This window comes from Macrosteles quadrilineatus, unplaced genomic scaffold (assembly GCF_028750875.1).
Source record: "Macrosteles quadrilineatus isolate MER2022 unplaced genomic scaffold, UCM_ALF_1.0 Scaffold_4__1_contigs__length_99947679, whole genome shotgun sequence".
In the NCBI taxonomy this organism is placed as follows: Eukaryota; Metazoa; Arthropoda; class Insecta; order Hemiptera; family Cicadellidae; genus Macrosteles; species Macrosteles quadrilineatus.
The window spans coordinates 9,831,647-9,851,407 of NW_026542597.1; the positions used below are offsets into that span (position 1 = coordinate 9,831,647).

Sequence of the window (19,761 nt, forward strand, 5' to 3'; positions counted from 1 at the left end):
CATTTTACTCAATAATAAATTTTGTAACCAATCCCACCCACCGGTTGAGCCATTCAAGATTTGAAACAAAAGAATCTTGAAGTCATGTTGAAAGTCTTTCAAGTGACTGAAATGCTTAAACTATTCAAAACTCCGACAGGAAATTGACAACTAAACCGGAAGTAAACGGAGAGAAATGTCCGACTAAGGACTTATCAGCTGATCGGCAGCTGCAGTGCCACTGCGACATTTGGAAATAATAGTTTCTGGAGGGCTGCTCCAGTTTTTGTGCTGAGATCGCAATCTGTGCGGTGAAATATAAGCTGACATTGATATCGGTGAACTCGACTGCTAGAAAGGCAAATTCATTAAAATGAAACGTTTGAATGTATATGAAAATGGTGATTTGTATTTGTACTTGTTGAAATATGATTTGTGTGAATAGTTCATTTTGGTATCACATGTGTTCTGTGTACAAATTAGTTGTCATGGATACCAGATGTGTTTTGTGGAAAGCTATGTTGTGGTTTTGTATTGAGTAAATCTTGTACCTAAAACACCTTTCTCTTTATCATTCTACATAATTTAAGTCCATTTATAACAGGTTATGGGCCCAGGATATTTTATTCAGTGCTTCATTTAAAGAATACCAACTTCGTAAGTTTGTAACAGCAATATGACTCAAAATTCATTACCAATTGAAAGGCTTAAAGGTCGTGAGAATTTTGATACATGGAAGTTTGCAGTACAAGCTTACCTGGAAGATTTGGATTTGTGGGACTGTGTATCTGGTGTAGAACAGGATAAGAAAAAGGACACTAAATGTCGATCAAAGCTGATCTTATTGGTTGATCCGGTGAATTATGTACATATTCAAAACACAACCACCGCAAAGGCAGCTTGGGACAATTTAACGAAGGCTTTTCAAGATGATGGTTTAAGCAGGAGAGTTGGACTTCTCCGTATTCTAATAACTACAAAGCTGGAAGATTGTAGTTCTGTTGAGGAATACGTGAACCGCATAGTCACAACTGCTCACAAGCTTACAAATGTGGGTCTGCAGGTAACCGATGAATGGGTTGGAACAATCTTACTAGCTGGTTTACCCATCCGGTATGAACCAATGATAATGGGAATTGAATCTTCAGGCAATAAAGTCACAGCGGATGCAATAAAAACAAAGTTATTGCAAGATGTGTCTCCGGTACAACGTGATATGACTTTTGCAGGAACTGATTCTGCACTGTATGGTTCCAGTTCAAGAGGGACAGTTCACAAAGTGTATGAAAAGAACAGAAACACGAGTAGTTCGGACAAAAATGTGAAGAAAGGTCCGAGATGTTATAGATGCAATGTTTACGGTCACATCTCAAAGAACTGTACATCTACAAGAGTAGTGAGCAAAAATAACGTAAACTCTGGCAAATCTAATACGTCACTCTTTGCTGCATTTTCAATGCAATCGGGCGTTAGTAATGAGTTCTTTTTAGACAGCGGTGCATCTTGTCATTTATGTGTTGATGTTAACATGCTTCTGAACGCAAGAAAAGGCCAAGCACTAACGATCACCACAGCAAATAATGAGACAATGGTGACTGATACCGTCGGTGATTTGAAGCTTCCAATATGTATTTCTGGTGAGGTCTCGGAAGCAAATGTAAGTAATGTACATTATGTGCCTAACTTAAAAGTAAATCTTTTATCAGTGAGTCAAATTGTAAATAAAGGAAACTCTGTGGTATTCAATAGTGATGGAGCCAAAGTTTTCAATTCAACAGGACAGCTCATTGCTTCTGCTAGTTTAATAAACAACCTGTTTAAGTTGGATATGCCTATGAACACATCTGCATTATCCATGCAAAGCAGTGGCTTAACGCTCTGGCATCAGCGTATGGGACATTTGAATTTCGATAGCCTTACAAGATTAGTTGATGGCTTGGCTGATGATATCAAAATTTCTGGTAGTAAGCCAGAAACTGTTTGTGATATCTGTATGATAGGAAAAAGCCATCGTTTACCCTTTCCTAAGAGTGAGTCTAAAAGCAGTCATTATCTGGAGCTAGTGCATTCTGACTTGGTAGGTCCTATGGAAGTGAATAGTCTTGGTGGGTCTAGGTATATTTTGACCTTTTTAGATGACTACAGTCACATGTGTTTTGTTTATTTTTTGAGATCAAAGGACGAAGTCAATGGTCACTTTAAAACGTTCAAAGAGTATGCTGAAAAACAAACTGACAAGAAGATAAAAGTGGTGCGTACAGATAATGGTACGGAGTACTGTAATCGAAACTTAACTAAGTATTTTAAGTCATCAGGTATTGTGCATCAAACTACATGTCCTTACACACCTCAGCAAAACGGAAAGGCAGAGCGTCTCAACCGTTCCCTCCTAGAACGAGCAAGATGTTTGCTGATAGAGTCTGGGCTTCCATCTAGTTTTTGGGCTGAAGCTGTGAATACTGCTGCTTACCTTCTGAACAGATCACCATGCAGGTCCGTGGAACTAACTCCAATACAAGTGTGGTCAGGTAACAAGCTTACTCTACAACATCTCAGAATTTTCGGTTGTAAGGCATTTGGTCACATTCCTGCCGAGAAACGTAAAAAACTTAGTCCACGATCTACTCCTTGTATATTTGTTGGTTATTGTCAGTTTAGTAAAGGGTACAGGTTGTATGATACCCAGAAGAAAATAACTTTCATATCTAGAGACGTCACTTTTTCTGAAAATCAGTGGGGAAGTTCTTTATTGAAAAATGTGAGTAAAGACTTTAGATTTTTATGTGTTTCCCGAACCAACAGGAAGTTTGTCTGATAGTCAGGACAGTACTAGTGGTCAGACACAAACCGGTCCTGATGTGTCCAATAATGATGATGTGCTTCCAACAGGATCTGGTGTAAACCGAAGTAACGACGATGTTACTGATGTTACTGACATGAACATTATTCCGGACACAACAACTCGACCGCAGCGCGTCAGAAACCTCCCAGCTGCGTTGAACGATTATGTTACTTATTTCTCTGGCGAGCTATCCGATCCAATATCTCGCGAAGAAGCATTGAATAGTGAGTTCAACAGTACTGAAGAATTTGATTTTTATAACGTTTTCTACTTTTGGGGTTCTTCAGCACTATGAACGATAAGTAAGAGTTCAGAAAAGTAATGATTCAAATCGTAATTTCAATATATTTTGTCTAGATTTTTTACTAAAAGTCAAAACTACCTCGGTTTACTGATTTAATAGGCTAAGTTATATCTTTACAAACTCCGTAAACCTTGGAAATTGTGTGATGTGTAATGAAATCGAAAAGGCCTAAGTACAAATAGCAGTAATTTAATCAAATTTATCTACAGTAGGCCTACTTTTTCACCAAATAAACAATTCAAGTAACAAATTGGTAAATTAATAAGTCATACGATTGCTTAGTGAATATTACATTCATTTGTTTCGTCTTTCATTGACTATTCAAAGTATGTAAATTACTATTAGGTATTAAAACTTAAACTTGTTTGTCCTCAACGACAATACCTTGTGGTTTTCTAACTATTTGTTTTCATGCAATCATTATTAGATGTGTTTTGATCAAGTAATTATCCTATACACCAAAAGGTTTTGTAAAACGTTTGTTAGATGGTTTTTTTTTCAATTATGTTGTTTTTTAACGAAAAGCACTAAAACACTCACTTAAACCACTGCTGCGTGACCTCACGAATCATCTTTAATTGCACGAACTGCTCTAGTTCTAACGAAGATTCTCACACTGTAATCCTTCGTGACTTGTACTGAGTGACTTGGACCGGAAGCCCGAAGGAGGGACAGATCCTTATCAAGGAAGGACGAACAGGTGCAAGATATCCTGCAGGAACGGCTCAACAAAGAGTCCTTAGAGCAATTAAAGGACCGCTGAGTCAGTCTTGTGAAGAACAATTGAGTTTATCTGCGTTATCAAGCGTAAGTCACGCCTGCCGCCGTACACTCGACCTAGTTTTGTGTTTGTCAACTACGAAAAAGACTACGAGACTCAACCCTTCTAGAATACTTTTGGCATTCTGTGAAATTTAGCGGTTCTGAGCTGCTCCTGTTTTGGAATTCAATATTTAAAGTTGAAAATATAACAAGTGGTGGTCGCCTTCAAACCCGAAATTGTTTGTTCGTCTCATAAGGGATGTTTTCTGGACCCAGATACCATTTGTCATCTGAAACAATAAGTTTTTAAAACTTTTTTATTGTGAATCGTAAGTCTAATTACGTCACCATGTTGTTCCTAAATTGGTTTATTTTAATACCCTAATACCTTAATACCTATACCTCCTTCTTCGTATTTTACCCACAATGTGGGATTGACAGCGTCACTTTATATGGTTACTAATAAAAAAAAACTATACTTACAACAATTCACATACTTCCGGCAAGCTACAGGTTTCTTAAATCATCCCTTAAATACTCTGAGATATTGTAATAATAAATTTTAACAGGCGTTTCGGCCACACGCACTATAAATTTGGACAAATTTTATAAAGTAATAAAACTGCAAAGAAAATGAATGATTTTCCATTGTTTTGTTTCTTAGATTATATTTTACCAAGTATCCGTGATTGTAGCCTATAAAAAATTGTTAAGATTTTCTTTAGACAACTTTTTTCTTCTGTAGGTCATAGCCCCGAATAGCGTATATTCAATTTTGTAACCAAGGGAACAATATATTATACTTACCACATAGTCACGTCATCGGAGTACAGTTGTATAAACAATGACACACTCCCTACAATTCCTTTTCCCAATAACCTTCCTGATCAATCCTTACAAAACGTCATGTTGCATTCCCAAACATAATGTATCCCTTGCAAAATGAAATATGCCCAGGCTAACCTGGCACAAACAATAGGAATCGACAATGGGACTGTCATATTGGCTCAAAATCGAATCCGTTACGGAAATACAAGAAAGGCGCCCTTCCCCAGGCGCCCAGAACAATGGGGGCGCATCTTTTATCCGGGCGCATTCATTGTTGATACGGCAACAACTGTCGCATCTTCAAGGCTTTTCGATCGCTCCCATGTATTCTTGTCCCCTCCGGACTTGAGTTCGTGTTTTGTTTTTCTAGTACAATAGATTGCGTTTTTTGAATTTCAATTTTCCCAGGGATATCGGGGTTTGAAACGTATGACTATATTTACATTGGATCTTTTAGTTTGCAAAATTAACAACCCAAATAAAATATGTTTTAAATAATAATCCAAACTAATATATTGGAGATTTTTGTGATGATTTTTATTGGAAATTTAAAACATTTTGCAACAATCAATTTGTATTTCATTCTAAGCTGTTTGGGCATTAAAGTTTCCCTTTTCTGCACATGTATTCCATTGTGTTATAATGACACCATTATCAATTTTGTCAAATTCCATTGTTTATCTAAACTAATATATTTAAAAAATTTTTCTGTCAGATAGCTTAAAAATATTTTGAGCACTTCATAGCTTATTGCTGAGGATATATCTTTTTGCTTCAACTCCTCAATAAACTTGTTGCCTAAGGTAATAAAAATTGATTAAGTTTCAGGTGGGCAAAGTATAATATTTTTAAAAATATATCCATATTGTTGTTCTTTTAACGCCTATTCAAATAACTTAAGGGGTTTCTCTGAAACTTCTGAATAATTCAAAAAGAAACCTGCCCAAATATAACGTTACCTTTCAAATTTCCAGTGAAAATATCCCGTATACACATTATCCGTTGACCACCATACACTCAACACCTTGCAGATCATAATTTTCAACGGCAATATCTCCGCACCTTGACCACTATACGTTTACGTTGACCATGTCTACACCTTGGCCATCATAATTACGTCCCGCATCCCACATACCCAAGACGGTTGAGGAAGTCAGCGCTCTTTGCTCCAATCAAATAAATATTAGGAATTACGAATGACTTGACAATGCTACACCGGAAGTGGCTCACAGCTGCACGCGTTTCCTGGGGCGCGTGCCTTAGTTTCAGCTGACAGATGGCCAAGTGTGAATTCTTAAGCAGTTTCTTCACTGGTCACCACCGCGTCGTCCGCGTCCACATCCTGGTATCACTGGACCTGGTCATGCGCGGTGAACCGGTGTTGTACTGAACAGACCTCCCACTAACTGAAAACACCGCTCGTGCTCTAACTGTCACTAGGGTTAAGAAGTAGATTGGAGAAATATTATTTTTGTAATTTTAGAAATGCGAGATGGTGTGAGTTTGGAGTTTTGGAGGATAACAACTTAATCAATTCACTCAAACGAACTAGTTTGTTTCCAAAAGGCATCATACGTATGTGAACCGTGGGTGCCTCCACCGAAACCACTCCATGTGAACGCAGCGTGGTTGAAGAATGGAGTGAGATCATCTTTTATAGATTATCTGTTTATTTGTCGAGGATTTACGACCTAATCCTAATTTAGGTCGTATATACCAGCATTTCAAATAAGGAGGGTGGTGAAGATTTCTTTCTAATTGTCTACATTCTTCTAATGCTTCTAAACATCGGAACTAGACTACTTTACTACAAAGTTCCGATCAAACACAGATGGGGTAAATCTATATATTAATAGGCAAGCATGTTTCTTGAAAACCCTTTTTCTCAGCTCGTGTGCATCACAGGACATATCGACGAATACTGTTATTTCCTTGTAGATGCGAAGAATCCCTTTATAAATTAAAAAACAAGCTAAAAAATAAGCACAAAAAAAGTTAAAAAATAACATGGTCCTTATGGGCTGCCATTCTGGTGACGAAATAACAACAAAAGATATGGAATTAATTCCAATCTCATATTTTACTTACAGCGTGGGGTGAAAATAGGGAAGTCTGTACATTACATATTTTTGGTCGAGTTTTTGACCACTGGAAAACATCTAGTACAAATTAATCACAAAGTAATCATTCACGAATTTTTTTGAATACCGATTTAAAAGAATAGTTTGGTTATCCGTTGCGTTTAAACTTGCAAACAACAAGTAAATTGGATTATAAGTCGTAACGAATCAACCGTATTATTTGGATGCTGTAGTTTGGCTATTGAGAAATATGTTTATTATTTTATTAGGAATATTAATTATTATGCAGATAATAATTTATTATTATTACTGGATTCAACAGTGTAGTTAAGAGTAAGGAGCAATACGACCTCCTATACGACACTATACGATCATGGAAAATTAAAATAAAATATTGAAAAGAAATTAGAGTACACATATGAACACAATGCAAGAAGTTATTGAAACAAACGTTATAAGCAAAGTTTGACTAATATACAATAAACAGAAACAACAATTAAATTGGGTATAAGGAGACCAGTACAACCATTTTTGACTGCTATCTAATATCCTTATAAATAGACATAAGTTAACAAAATTATAAATACATTTTGCATAGTCACTTCAGAATTCGTCAGTTTGAGAGCCTTTCAAACCCACCCTCAGACGTGTGATGGATGTACAATAAATCAGCTGTGATACCTCCCCCAGCCAAAACACCTTCCTGTACACCCTCCCCCTCCCCCTCCCCCAGTGACGTCACTCAATCATCCATGACAGTGTAGTGTGTCAGTGGTGACGGGCGTTTACACTTGAACTGTTCCAAATCAAATTACAACTAGTCAAATGATATCCCACTTATCCAGACGTGTTAGATAAATGGACCCATCATTTAGTTTGGATAGTGAAAAACTAGTGATAAAACCTGAAATATTTTGTTTGCAAAGAAAAGTGTTTACAATGACTTTGAACACGAACACTACAGTAGACTTCTTATGTTGTAGCATTTAAAGCTTGTTTTCATATTTGTTTCATGACAAAATAAGTTTGAATGAGTTTTCAACTACAAGTCTGTTCTCTTGGGTTGGGTGAATTATAAAGTGATCTTTGGTTATAATACCATAGAAAATATTTGAAATGTATCGCTTTTTTTGGTAAAGCCAAGATTTTATCATGGCAAAATGATAAATTGTGATGGTGAAATCTTTGAATACGTTTTAACCACGAAAATACATAAAAAAGTGTCATTCACTGTTAGTGTTTGAAAAAGTTTATGTAGGTTGAACTAAAAGGTTAATCATCTTTATTGATCAACTGGAGAAAATGTAGATGCCTCAATTATTACACAGAACCAACGAGTAGGAGTAAGAAGATAGTAAGTTTTAAACGCTCTTAGATGAGTTTTGCCAGGTCCGCGTAGAAGACATATTGGTTATCTATATACAATAATGGTTCTCTCTGTAACATCTCTTTTTCAGCTGTCCTATTTAACCGATTTTAACGATTGAGATGTTATTTTAAAGCTTATGATCTAGCGCACGCTGTGAATGGTAGCTACAAGGGAAATTAATTACCTTGATGACGCCTGCCTTGTGTTTAAATAATTTCTAGAATTCACTTTCAAAGATCCAGTGTTGCTGACATACTTTCTTTTGAACGATGTGAAAATGAAGTATAATCTAACATCTGAATCCTTCAGTTGATTGTTTAACCACAGTTAAATTGTTAACAAGAGAAATATGAAACGGTTATTGAAAATTGATTTTAAATATGCTACTTTTTTATAATAGCTTCATGATTGAGGTGGATAAATTACTCTTCAGTCTTTATGGTGTAGATATAGATCTTCAAAAAGTAAAATGGTATTGCATTTTTTTATTAAGTTTTAAATCCGATAAAAATGTGTGATTTGCACATGAGTTCTCTGGTCGATTTTATAACTGAATGAAATGAACTCATTTATTCTTACACTATTTCCTTTTCTCTGTTATTACATGCATTGGCCCAGAATCGTGTAATTGCATTTTTTTTAAATCTTTGTACACGAGACAAACATTGCGCACTCAAACGCAGCCGACCATGAAATATACATACAAATAAGATTATGCAATTAAATGAACAGTCTACAACATATCATTATATAACTCAGTGGTACACGGCATTTGACACATTTGTTCACTACACTCCACAGTTGAAACAATTGATTGCCAGAAGAATTACTGTATCGACCCTAACATTCGCTGATTGTACTGGTGGAGTTGATTGTAATTAATGCTATTGAATGGCTTAATGCATTCAAGACCTTAATTAAAAGGATTTAGGGCGGATAACACTCATCAATTAATTTGCAGCGTTGCCTCGTCAGCTGTTAGTGTATAGTGTACAGTGTTATTGACAAAATGTATTAAGTAGTTCAATGGTTAACTCATGGCTTATCATACTTTTGATGAGAAATATGCTAAAGTGTGAGGAATATATATTTGCATGCAATATCTATTCCATATTTGTTGTTTAAATTACACTGTCATTGATATTTGTATGTCTAATTACGATTATTCGTTGCTAATATTAATTTAATTATAGTAACAAAACAATCAACTAAATATATAAAGTAACTAGCTGTAACCCGCGGGCTTTGCCCCGTTTAACTTCTTAATTTTCAAGATTATCTCGTTCGCATGGCTCAATCAGGTCCTGGTTGAAGTTTGTTCGCTACGCTCACTCACCTTTAGGTTGGAGCTCGTTCGCTACGCTCACTCACCTTTAGGTTGGAGCTCGTTCGCTGCGCTCACTTGCCTTCAGGTTGAAGTTCGTTCGCTACGCTCACTCACCTTTTGGTTGCAAATTAGCTGTTGTCATAAATGTAAAAGAAATAATAGTGCTGAACCCTGTTGGTAATCCTTGTAACTTTAATGCTATTGAACATCATAGAACAGAACCAACTTGTTTAATTGAAACAGCTGATAAGATTCAATAATTCCATTTCTCATAAGGTTAACATGGGAAACTCCAGAGCCACTGGGGCGGAGCCCGAAAGGATTTTTGAAATAAGAATATGCCTATATGTTAATCGGGAATGTGAGCTATCATCATGCCAAATTTCAGCCCAATCCGACCAGTATTTTTCGCATTCATTTGTCACAAACATACATCCATACATCCATACATCTAAACTTTCTCATTTATAATATTAGTAAGATAAGATAAAGTACACCACAGCATACAAAATTCTAAATTATGTAGTCAACCGACACATATTACGTAAATACAAATATATTACTTCATCCTTGGTTAACTCTCACTATAGCTTGGTAGAGCCCACTATTTTGACAAACACAATAACAGCTCACTAAACTATCACTGTCACGTCGTATACCTAAGCTACCAACATGTCGCAGAACTTTGTTATTTGTTTAAAAATATTAAATTATATGTTTTCAAGATACAAAAGAATACACCATCAGTTTTTACACCTGTACAAACACTTTCAAAATATAAAGCTTAGCGGTCCTTTTCAACCGAGCCGCACTAATAATTCAAAAAGCTTCTATTTCACCCCGGAAGCATTTCGATTAAACTAACAAGCTGTTATAACTCTATAAAGAGGTGAAATATATTAATCGAATGAGGGTTAATGGGTTCGTTACACGCTGTATATCAACTCTTGTCAAATTGCTTCCTGTATGTTGGCAGCCCTGCGTTCCACCTGTTCCATCCCTAGTCCAGGGTTCCGATTCTTAATTGTCCATTGTTGCGAGTGATCGGCGTTCAACAGGTGAATTCCTGTAATTACTTCCTACAGCAGATTGGAACCGTACGATCGTAGAAGAGTTTAATCGGAAGAAGAACGTTACAGCAATGAAGATTAAACTCGTAACATAATGGCTAAAATAACGCTTAAATTTTGCAATATATTTTATGAAATGATACATATAATTGTTAAGGTTTCACCTTAGACTCTGAATAAAACTAGACATTCCATTTCCTTTTTTAAACTGTGAACAGTTATGGATTAATGGAATGGCTTAACTTTTTAACCAAGCTCAATTTAATTTACAAAGACGTAAACTACCGTATCTTTCATAACACATCAACTACTGGTAATGCATCACAGTAGTTGAGGTTAAGGACTAACATTCTGTGACTTAATTAAAAAATTTGTCCTTGAATAAAAAATTGGCTACAGCTTGTCTATAGTAGGTGGGTCTTTGTGCGTGAATTCCGCTAATAAGGTACTAATTAACATGTTTCCTAATAAAATTCAACTCTTTGTTTATATCTTTATAAGGGTATTTACTTTAGCCTAAGAAGTCAGGGTTTTACTGTTTAGTTCTTCGATCAATTATAGTGGTAAGTCATAGTTTACATTGACAAAGTTAATTAAAGCACTATAAAGGATTCTAATGTTAAATCACGGACAACAATGTTCTAATTAAAAGACCGCGAGAACCTTGTAAGAACTCTCTTCAGGTAGAAGTATTATTTTGTTTCAATTGCATTAAACGCTCTATTGGCGTGATTTTTCAAGTTGTATATTTTCAATTGTAGAATGATGTTTTACGATTTTTTGAGCTCCTATGCTGTTTATTTTTTACATTTTTATTTTTATTTGTATTGTTTGTAAATAATTAGGTGATTAAAAAGTACGTATGTGGTTTCTTTTGGGATCTAAATTTTTTTTACGTCTAAAGATAATCGTAACAGTTCAGATGTTTTGTCAAATCTATATAACTAATACGCTACATGAAACTTTGTCGGTTGAACTCCTCCTCCATTTCTTAACAGATTTTATGCATTAACGTCTCATTGGAAAGAGCGTGTAGCGTAGATTTGCAAACTGGTCTTACATTTTTGAAAAATTCCCTTGGGCTCTGCCCCAGTGGCTTTAAAGTTTCCATGTTAACCTTATGAAGAACATAATTGTTTACATTTTTATCAGCTGTATAATTTAATTGCTTTAATTTATTTTCCATCACTCCTCGCCGAAAGTATATATTTTCGATAACAGCTGTCACCAACGAAAGTAGCTGTTTCCCTCGCTCTAATTAAGGGCGAGGGAAAATCGATCAGCTGATTTTCCCTCGCTCTCAATTAGTTCTCCATTTACTCACTACGCGTGCTAGTTTTTATTACAAACAACTATTATTGATTTATTGAAAATGCTTGTAGTAACAAGCATTTTCTTTGATCTTTTTCACCATATTATCTCTAGTCACCTCAAGATAGTTTTGCATACGTTGTGCGTGTTTGAATGCTATCCGTGAACTCTTATCAGCATTTCGTGTTTTTGCTCAATGTGGATTTTATCTTGACATTCGTCTGATGAAGGTATAAATATCCCGAGACTGTCCGATACCTCACTGACTAGATATAGTCAAGATTGCTTTTGTCTATCACGGTGTGTAAGAGGAATTTGTCTTGTAATTTCGAGATTTAAATTTTAAAATCTGTGAAGTTGTATAATTCACACGTATTGAAACATTTGATTGCAACTACATTATACAGGGTGGCTGAAAAGTAACTTGCACCCCCCTTAACTTTTCAACCATTAGATATATTTGAAATCTGTTTGTAGTAACCTTCTTAGCTATAAGGGGCTACCAAACTTTGCCCTTAGGCGTAGTGGGGGAAGGGGGTAGCTCAAAAATTTTCAAATAACAAGAGTTTAGTATCATTTTACAAGTCTTGACGAAACATACAAATTGACATAAAGAAACCGAAAATCGGCCCACTAATAACAAAATGGCACGCCAAAACGTTTCAAATCCAAATAACCAGTTAATGGCTGAAAATTAACTTGCACCCCCTTTAACTTTTTAAATATTTAATATATTTGAAATCGGTTTGCGATATGAATCGGTTTGCGGTTGTTTGGATATATGGCTACAATAATTATGGTCAGTTTTGAAAATTTTGCCCTAAGGGGTAGAGGGGGTAGGGGGTAGCTCAAAATTTTCGAATAGCAAGTATAGTTGAGTTAGGTATCATTTTACAGGTCTTGACGAAACATAACAATTAACATAAAGAACATAGAAATCGGACCATTGATAACAAAATGGCAGCTAATAATGATTAAGACAATGGTTATTAAAAGTAATTTTGAACTGCCATTTTGATATTAATGGTCCGATTTATATTTTCTTTATGTTTGTTTATGTCTTTATGTATTGAATCTATGGAAATTTAATATATATCACGCACTAACATCATGGAAATTATTCATAGTATGTCAAACGAAATTATCTTGTGTAATAAAGTAAAAATGAACCAAATGTTCAAAAAATATTGTAAAATATCATAGCAACTTTCCAAGTAAATGGATTCTGTTATTGTGGAATCGTCTAGAAAAGTCTGAATGATTTGAGTAAAAACTCAACTCGTTACTTTTATGTGAATTGCCTGATACAAATTTAACTGAACTACTGTGGATGAATAGTTATAAAGAGTCGCTTGTAGTTAAAATAACAAGTGCGGTATCAGTAGGGAACGCAGCGTACCTGTGGCCAATGAATACAAAACTTATTCATTGGTAGCTGGTTGGCCACATTCCCAATAGCCTTACTTATTTGAACAAACTATAATTGTTTCAATTTCAAAGTTATGTAGTACATTTATAACAAGAATACTATTCATTACAAAAATTATAAATCTACTTAAGCATTGCTAAACACTCACTGCGAAACCCAGGAAAGTTAAGACATCAATAGAAACTCCACCAGCTTGTAAGATTATTTCCCCCGCACATTTTTTTCTTCAGTATTTATCTCCATTGCTACTGTCCTAACAGTAACATTTACACAACAGCTCAATATATTTCACAGTTATTTTCAATTATTTCAACCCCAGGGGCCCTGGAGTCCCTGGGGCCGGAAGTTTGGGCTAAGTTTTATCAGATCCGGACGAACAGATGCCACAACGATATCTTCTTCGCTACTGTTGGATTGTTTTTGTTTTGTCTGTTTGCAGAACAAAAGTAAAATACCTCCGCCGCAGCAAACCTGCCGTCTAAGCGAATTTCCATTTGGCTGAATTGATTTTCAATTGATCTATTTAAATAACATTTATGTTTAACGAGTACCTAGGTTTGCTGCTACAAGGAAACTAATAAAGTGTGTGTTTTATGTCAAATAATTATTGCTTAGTATAAAATGAATATATTTGGCAAGTTTGATCAAAAGATATCCATAAACAAGCAAACTACAACATTTTACAATATTCTCCATAAGAATAACATGGGAATTTTAAATTTACCATTTTTTTAGTTTTCTCCGTAACCAATAACCGTACAAAAACACTTTGATATACTGAATTGTTTGTTTTTTAAAGCTCTTTAAGAAGGTTTAGAGAAAAATTGGGAAATTTTGTATTTTGAGGGTCTAAAGGGAGAAAAACCTATTTTTACCCCATAAAACCCCCCATAAAACCCTGTTCCCATGGTCCGATCATGCTGGATCGCGAACTCATTCAAGTTTATCCCACCTTACACCTTCAAACCAAATTTCATCAAAATCGGATCAAAATTACTCAAGTTATCGTGTTCACGGACACACACATATATATATATATATATATATATATACATATATAAAAATTTGAACGAATGGTGTTTTTGGCCTCTGGGGACACCAAAACGAAAAAGTAAATCGGTCCCGGGCCTAAGTCTTACCATGAGACCTACGGTAATAGCTACTTCCCTATAGGGAAATTCGCTAAAAGAATTCTACGATTTACCAAACCTTAGGGTCCTTAGTGAGAAAATTTATGTGAAAATTCCGCCTGTGCTTAAAAAATGAAGACATTTGACGATTAAACAGTTAAGTGTTAACAAATTGTTTAAGTACATCCATTTAAATTGTACAATTAAACTAGTGTTTTATTATTTAAAAAAAACACTTTTGCACTTATAATCCTGGTTCGTATATGATTCCAAATTACAATGTAATAATTTCATAAATAAAACACATTTCCTATGCTGTATCTAAGAGATACCTTTATTAAAAAAAAAAAAAAACTTTATCAACTATTTAAATAGTCATTTTTGTAACTATTAAAGGAATGGCATGTGGGGGGGGGGATCTAATTGATTACATGACTTTCATCGAACTGTTATTTTCCGCACAAAAGAAACTTTTGAACGTGTAAATTAACAAAAAACAGTTCAACTACGAAGTTTTTATTTCAAATTTATACGATTTGTAGTTGTATATTAGTGCTAAGAAATAATAACTTAGCAATAAATGTACACCTAAACGATTAAAATACAAACGCATATATAAACGCAATTTATAAAAGTTTAAACGTCTTAAGTTTGACGAACAAAGCATTAAAAATGGAATTCACGGAATAATTACAATTCATCCAAAATTTTAAATTCATAAAAAATTAATGTAAACCCCCAAAACGTCTTTTATTTAAGCAAATATTTGTTGCAAAACAACAATAAAGAGGAAGGTTTGGTATTAATTATGATTCTGAGGAGGTTTACTTACCGCTAAGCTGACCTTTTGCTACTCCTTCGCCATCCAAACCACAAATCCTACCTCAGATTTTCAAACACTTTTCTATCCTTTTGGTAGTTTAAAAACGCATTTGTATTACTTCATGTATTTGAGTGTATCATATTTTATGTTTACAGACTGCTAATTTACTACCACCTTTATAATTTTTTGTGGATTATCACAATTTTCACTGGCGGTTACGTGAATGTCGCATTTATTAATAACAAAAGTTATTAATAAAAAAAGTTAAAAAAAGTTAAAGTTATTAAGTTAGTTTAGTTTATAAAATTAATGTAAGTTTTGTTACTATATATCGTTTAGGAAAATACAAGGGGTTTTCATAATGGTGGGGTTTAGTTATCAAATGAAAAGAAAACGAGAAAAGATACAAAAAACTATTTATTTAGTTGAATTCCTGACATAAAAAAAATTATACGTAGCTGGTGGTTATACCATTTCTTGATCTACGGACGTCTAAATGGTGAACTGGTGATCTACCAGGCCTACTCAGCTTTTTGACCTAGTGTTTATAAATTACTCCAAAGACAAATATTATTTTCATGAGGTGGAGCTTTGATGTTCTTCTAAATTCCCTTTGTATTAGAGTCACTGATTTTAGTTCACTTAATAAAATTATACACTTAGCCTTTTCTTGATCGGAAAACATGTTTGTGAATAAAACACAACTTGTTTACTTTAAAGAATAAGTAGGGGTTTCGATAAGCACAACAATCAACACAGCTGTTTTTTATTAATGTAAACAAAACTCTTTAAGCTGCAGGGGTACCAATATGAAATATTTAATTCGACTTACAATAGTTTTACAGACGGTAGAAACCCCTGTACTTTGGAATAGACTTATCAAGTCAAACTGGGATGACTATAATTGTTCTAGGACCAAAAAGAAAATAGTCATAAGAAATCTGTTAGTTCGCTTCCATCCTAATTTAGACACAGTAAAACCTACACACCCGGTAAACGTTTAAAGAAAGATGGGTCTTTTTTCAAATCTTATAGGTGTACGGAATTTAAAAGGCCTATACAAAGTCGTTCACTGAAGATTACGATTTAATGTAGCATTTAGTACACAACCTCCCGCTTAAAATATTTTGAAGTAAAAACAATGGGTTAAAACACCAGTAAATCCCGCCAGTATATCCAGGTGACCGGTATTGCCTATCGTGTAGTATCAGTCCGTACTGTTCTAGGGTCCATACTAATCAGGTAACGGCACGCCGACCTCACCCATGTGAAACCACACATGTTCTCAACGGGTTACACGTTATACATATAACTTTGTACCAGTTGATGCATTCAACAAGTCCAAAGTTTTACTCGGAGTTTGGAGTTTTAATTGTTTGGTCAAATGAGTTTTGCTTTAGGCACTTCAGGCAGTCGTTGTGTGTTTATCAGTTTCGCGATTGTTTGGTGTTATTGTTGAGATAAAAAATTTTCGGTAGATAGTTTTCATAAATTTTAACAATATTTTAACAAATTATGATTTAGGAACTCGTCATACAACGGGTAGTAGGGTGTGTCAGGTGTTGATTTGATCTACGTTGTCCTACAGTATCCGATTTCTCATTTACCCTTGTTTCATTTTAAGACAATAGAATTTGTTTACGTAATTGTGTCCAAAGCCCTGGTATTGATACTCTCATAAGTTGACATTTTTGTTAGCATCATGATAGCTCAATGACAATACATCTGCATCAAGAATCTATCTCGTTTATGATTTAACTAATTTCCCCATGTCAATGTAAGCACTATAACCTACTCTGCTACACTCTAATGAAGTTTGGATGGACAAGCAATTAATTTACAATAACACAACTCTTGTTGTTTTTGTGTTTATATACAACGCTTTTGGAAAATATATTTGATTATAACATTTCAACAGAGTACATTCTATGTATTGGGTTCGTAGCTTTATCTGTTCACAATTTTGGTTATTCTACTACAAATACAATTTTTTTATGTATCAGAGCGATTGACGTGTTCAGATCTTATCATGAAATCACAGCATTAAATATTTAAATGTATGATTATTTGTAAATAAATATTTGTAGCCTATTTTTACACTTGTTTCTTAAACTATATAAAGTGCTATATCAAGTGTATTTCCAAGCCCTATATTGATTACAAATATTCATTTATATTTACATAGTTACATCGAACAATTAAAATCCATATTTGATACCAGATTTAAACGATACCCTTTTAGACACACTTGAACAGCTTTTCCATAGCCATTTAATCCCGACACAAAATAATTTACACCCCAAAACACCAACACCTGCTCATTAAAATTCAAACGACATTTTGCGTTCCCTAAACGTCCCCCTTCAACCGCTTCGTACCCTCCCACATCAATGCTCGGACTATGTCTATCATTGCTAAATCTGTTACTCATTTAATTAAAGCGCTCACTTGACCCCGTCATGTGACAATGGAGCCACTGAGCATGTAATTAGATTATCAGAGACAAAGTGGAGAGGGAGTCAAAAGTCAAAAGTCACAGTAGGCTGAGCGGCGGCGGCGGCGTAGGCGCGGTGGCAGTAGATGTGACAGGCTATCAGCTGTTCTAAACTACAGCTGGCACTGCCTACCCACCTGGCACCTAGGGTTGCCAACCCACGCACGAATATCAACATTTGAAATTTAACGATCAATTAAACATAATGTTTGTTTTGGGAATTTTGTACAGCCGATAAACATTGAATGTTTAAAGATCAAAACTGTCCTCATTACAAGTCATCCTAATTGCTCATCCAAATCAGTTTGGGTTTTCAATATGAATAAAGTAGCAAATGTGCATGTAGCTTTCCATATTAAGTAATAATAACTTGGCAAGAAACTACCCGAAACTAACCCGAATAGATAGAATGTACTCTGTTGAAATGTTATAGTCAAATAATATATTTTCCTAAAGCGCTGTATATAAACACAAAAACAACAAGAGTTTTGTTATTGTAAATTAATTGCTTGTCCATCCAAACTTCATTAGAGTGTAGCAGAGTAGGTTATGTGCTTACATCGACATAGAGAAATTAGTTAAATCATAAACGAGATCGATTCTTGATGCAGATGTATTGCCATTGAGCTATCATGATGCTAACAAAAATATCAACTTGTGAGAGTATCAATACCAGGGCTTTGGACTCAATTACGTAAACAAATTCTATTGTCTTAAAATAAAACAAGGGTAAATGAGAAATCGGATGCAACCAACAGAATATTTTTGCTCCTTATTTCTAAAAGAGTCCAGTGGTACGGACCGAGATCTCTTGATGAACACTACTAAACATTAATCACAACTTCTCTATAGAATACGTTAAAACAATATAAGAATATTTCACAAAACATTGTAAGCACACAAACAACACATAATTGTGATGTTCCCATGGGAGAAGTGTTTCCAATTTCCCTGGTGCTGGACAGAACAACATGAACATTGTGTAGCTTCATAACAATGAACTGAATGTTTTGTTCCATTGACGTATGGAAAGTGTTTCGGTTTCAGGTTTCAATCACTGTGTGTTTATCTTAAGCGCACCAGCTGATGAAAACCAACCAAACAATCGTTTAGTTTCCACTCAGTTCAGTCAATTGTTTACAGTTGGAATGTAAACTCTATTCACTCAATTGTTCAATTGCTTCGGGTTTTAGGTCTAGAATCGCTAGGAGCAAAGACGAGGTCTTGAGCGTTTGACTTTGTTATGATACAGAATATAATGGAAAAATGTAAAATAGGATTAGGTTAAGATCACGTAGAAACTTAAGTACATTACTATATTCCAACAAATTATGACACAGGAAATAGTCTCTATGTAGATAGTGTCTATACCCACAAGTCGAAGTACAATAATCTACGGCACTGTATTACCTACCATCATCATATATATTAAAACGTGACAGGGTTTTTTTCACGATTCTGAATCAATTACTTGACGGATTTTCAAGATTTTTGTGTTGAACGAAAGATAATTTTGAGAATTATGGAATGTCGAAGCCATAATTTTAGTTTAGGGACTTAGTTTTTTAGAAATTAGGTTTTAATTTTTTTAAAGTCTAGCAGCCGACGTATACATTCTAGACTAGCGTTTGCTATAATACCATTTGCTTAACGTAACAGCTGTAAACATTCAGCGCTCGCATCACAAATTCAGCATTTGGATGAAAATGAAATGACATACGTAGAATCATAAGGGAGTATGTTTTATCCATGGTAGAATTGACCATTGACTTATTTATACTATGTGTAATGCTATAATCATTGATACGTTCATTTATTCAGTAAGAGGATGAGTGTATATAAAATATACAGAGTAAAATACTAGAAGTTCTAATTTATTTTTGAGCAGTCTTTAAAATATTTAGTTTGTTTTAGTTTAGTGCAATTTAATTTGTTATAACTAACAGCTGGTTGAATAAAAAAATATTCTATAGAACTGTGAGGTCAGTTTATTTACTCATTTTGTCATTGAT

The 19,761-nt window shown here is 34.6% G+C and overlaps 1 protein-coding gene across 1 annotated transcript in view; it reads left to right on the top strand.

The window, feature by feature from the left end:
- Nucleotides 1-655: 655 nt before the first annotated feature.
- The window catches only part of LOC128991751 (uncharacterized), a 90,214-nt gene continuing 71,108 nt past the window's right edge, over nucleotides 656-19,761 (top strand). The window contains exons 1-4 of the mRNA XM_054414921.1: nucleotides 656-1,636; nucleotides 2,333-2,507; nucleotides 2,869-3,045; nucleotides 3,769-3,932. Of these exons, the coding sequence (XP_054270896.1) occupies nucleotides 656-1,636; nucleotides 2,333-2,507; nucleotides 2,869-3,045; nucleotides 3,769-3,932 (1,497 nt within the window). The remainder of the gene's footprint in view (nucleotides 1,637-2,332; nucleotides 2,508-2,868; nucleotides 3,046-3,768; nucleotides 3,933-19,761) is intronic.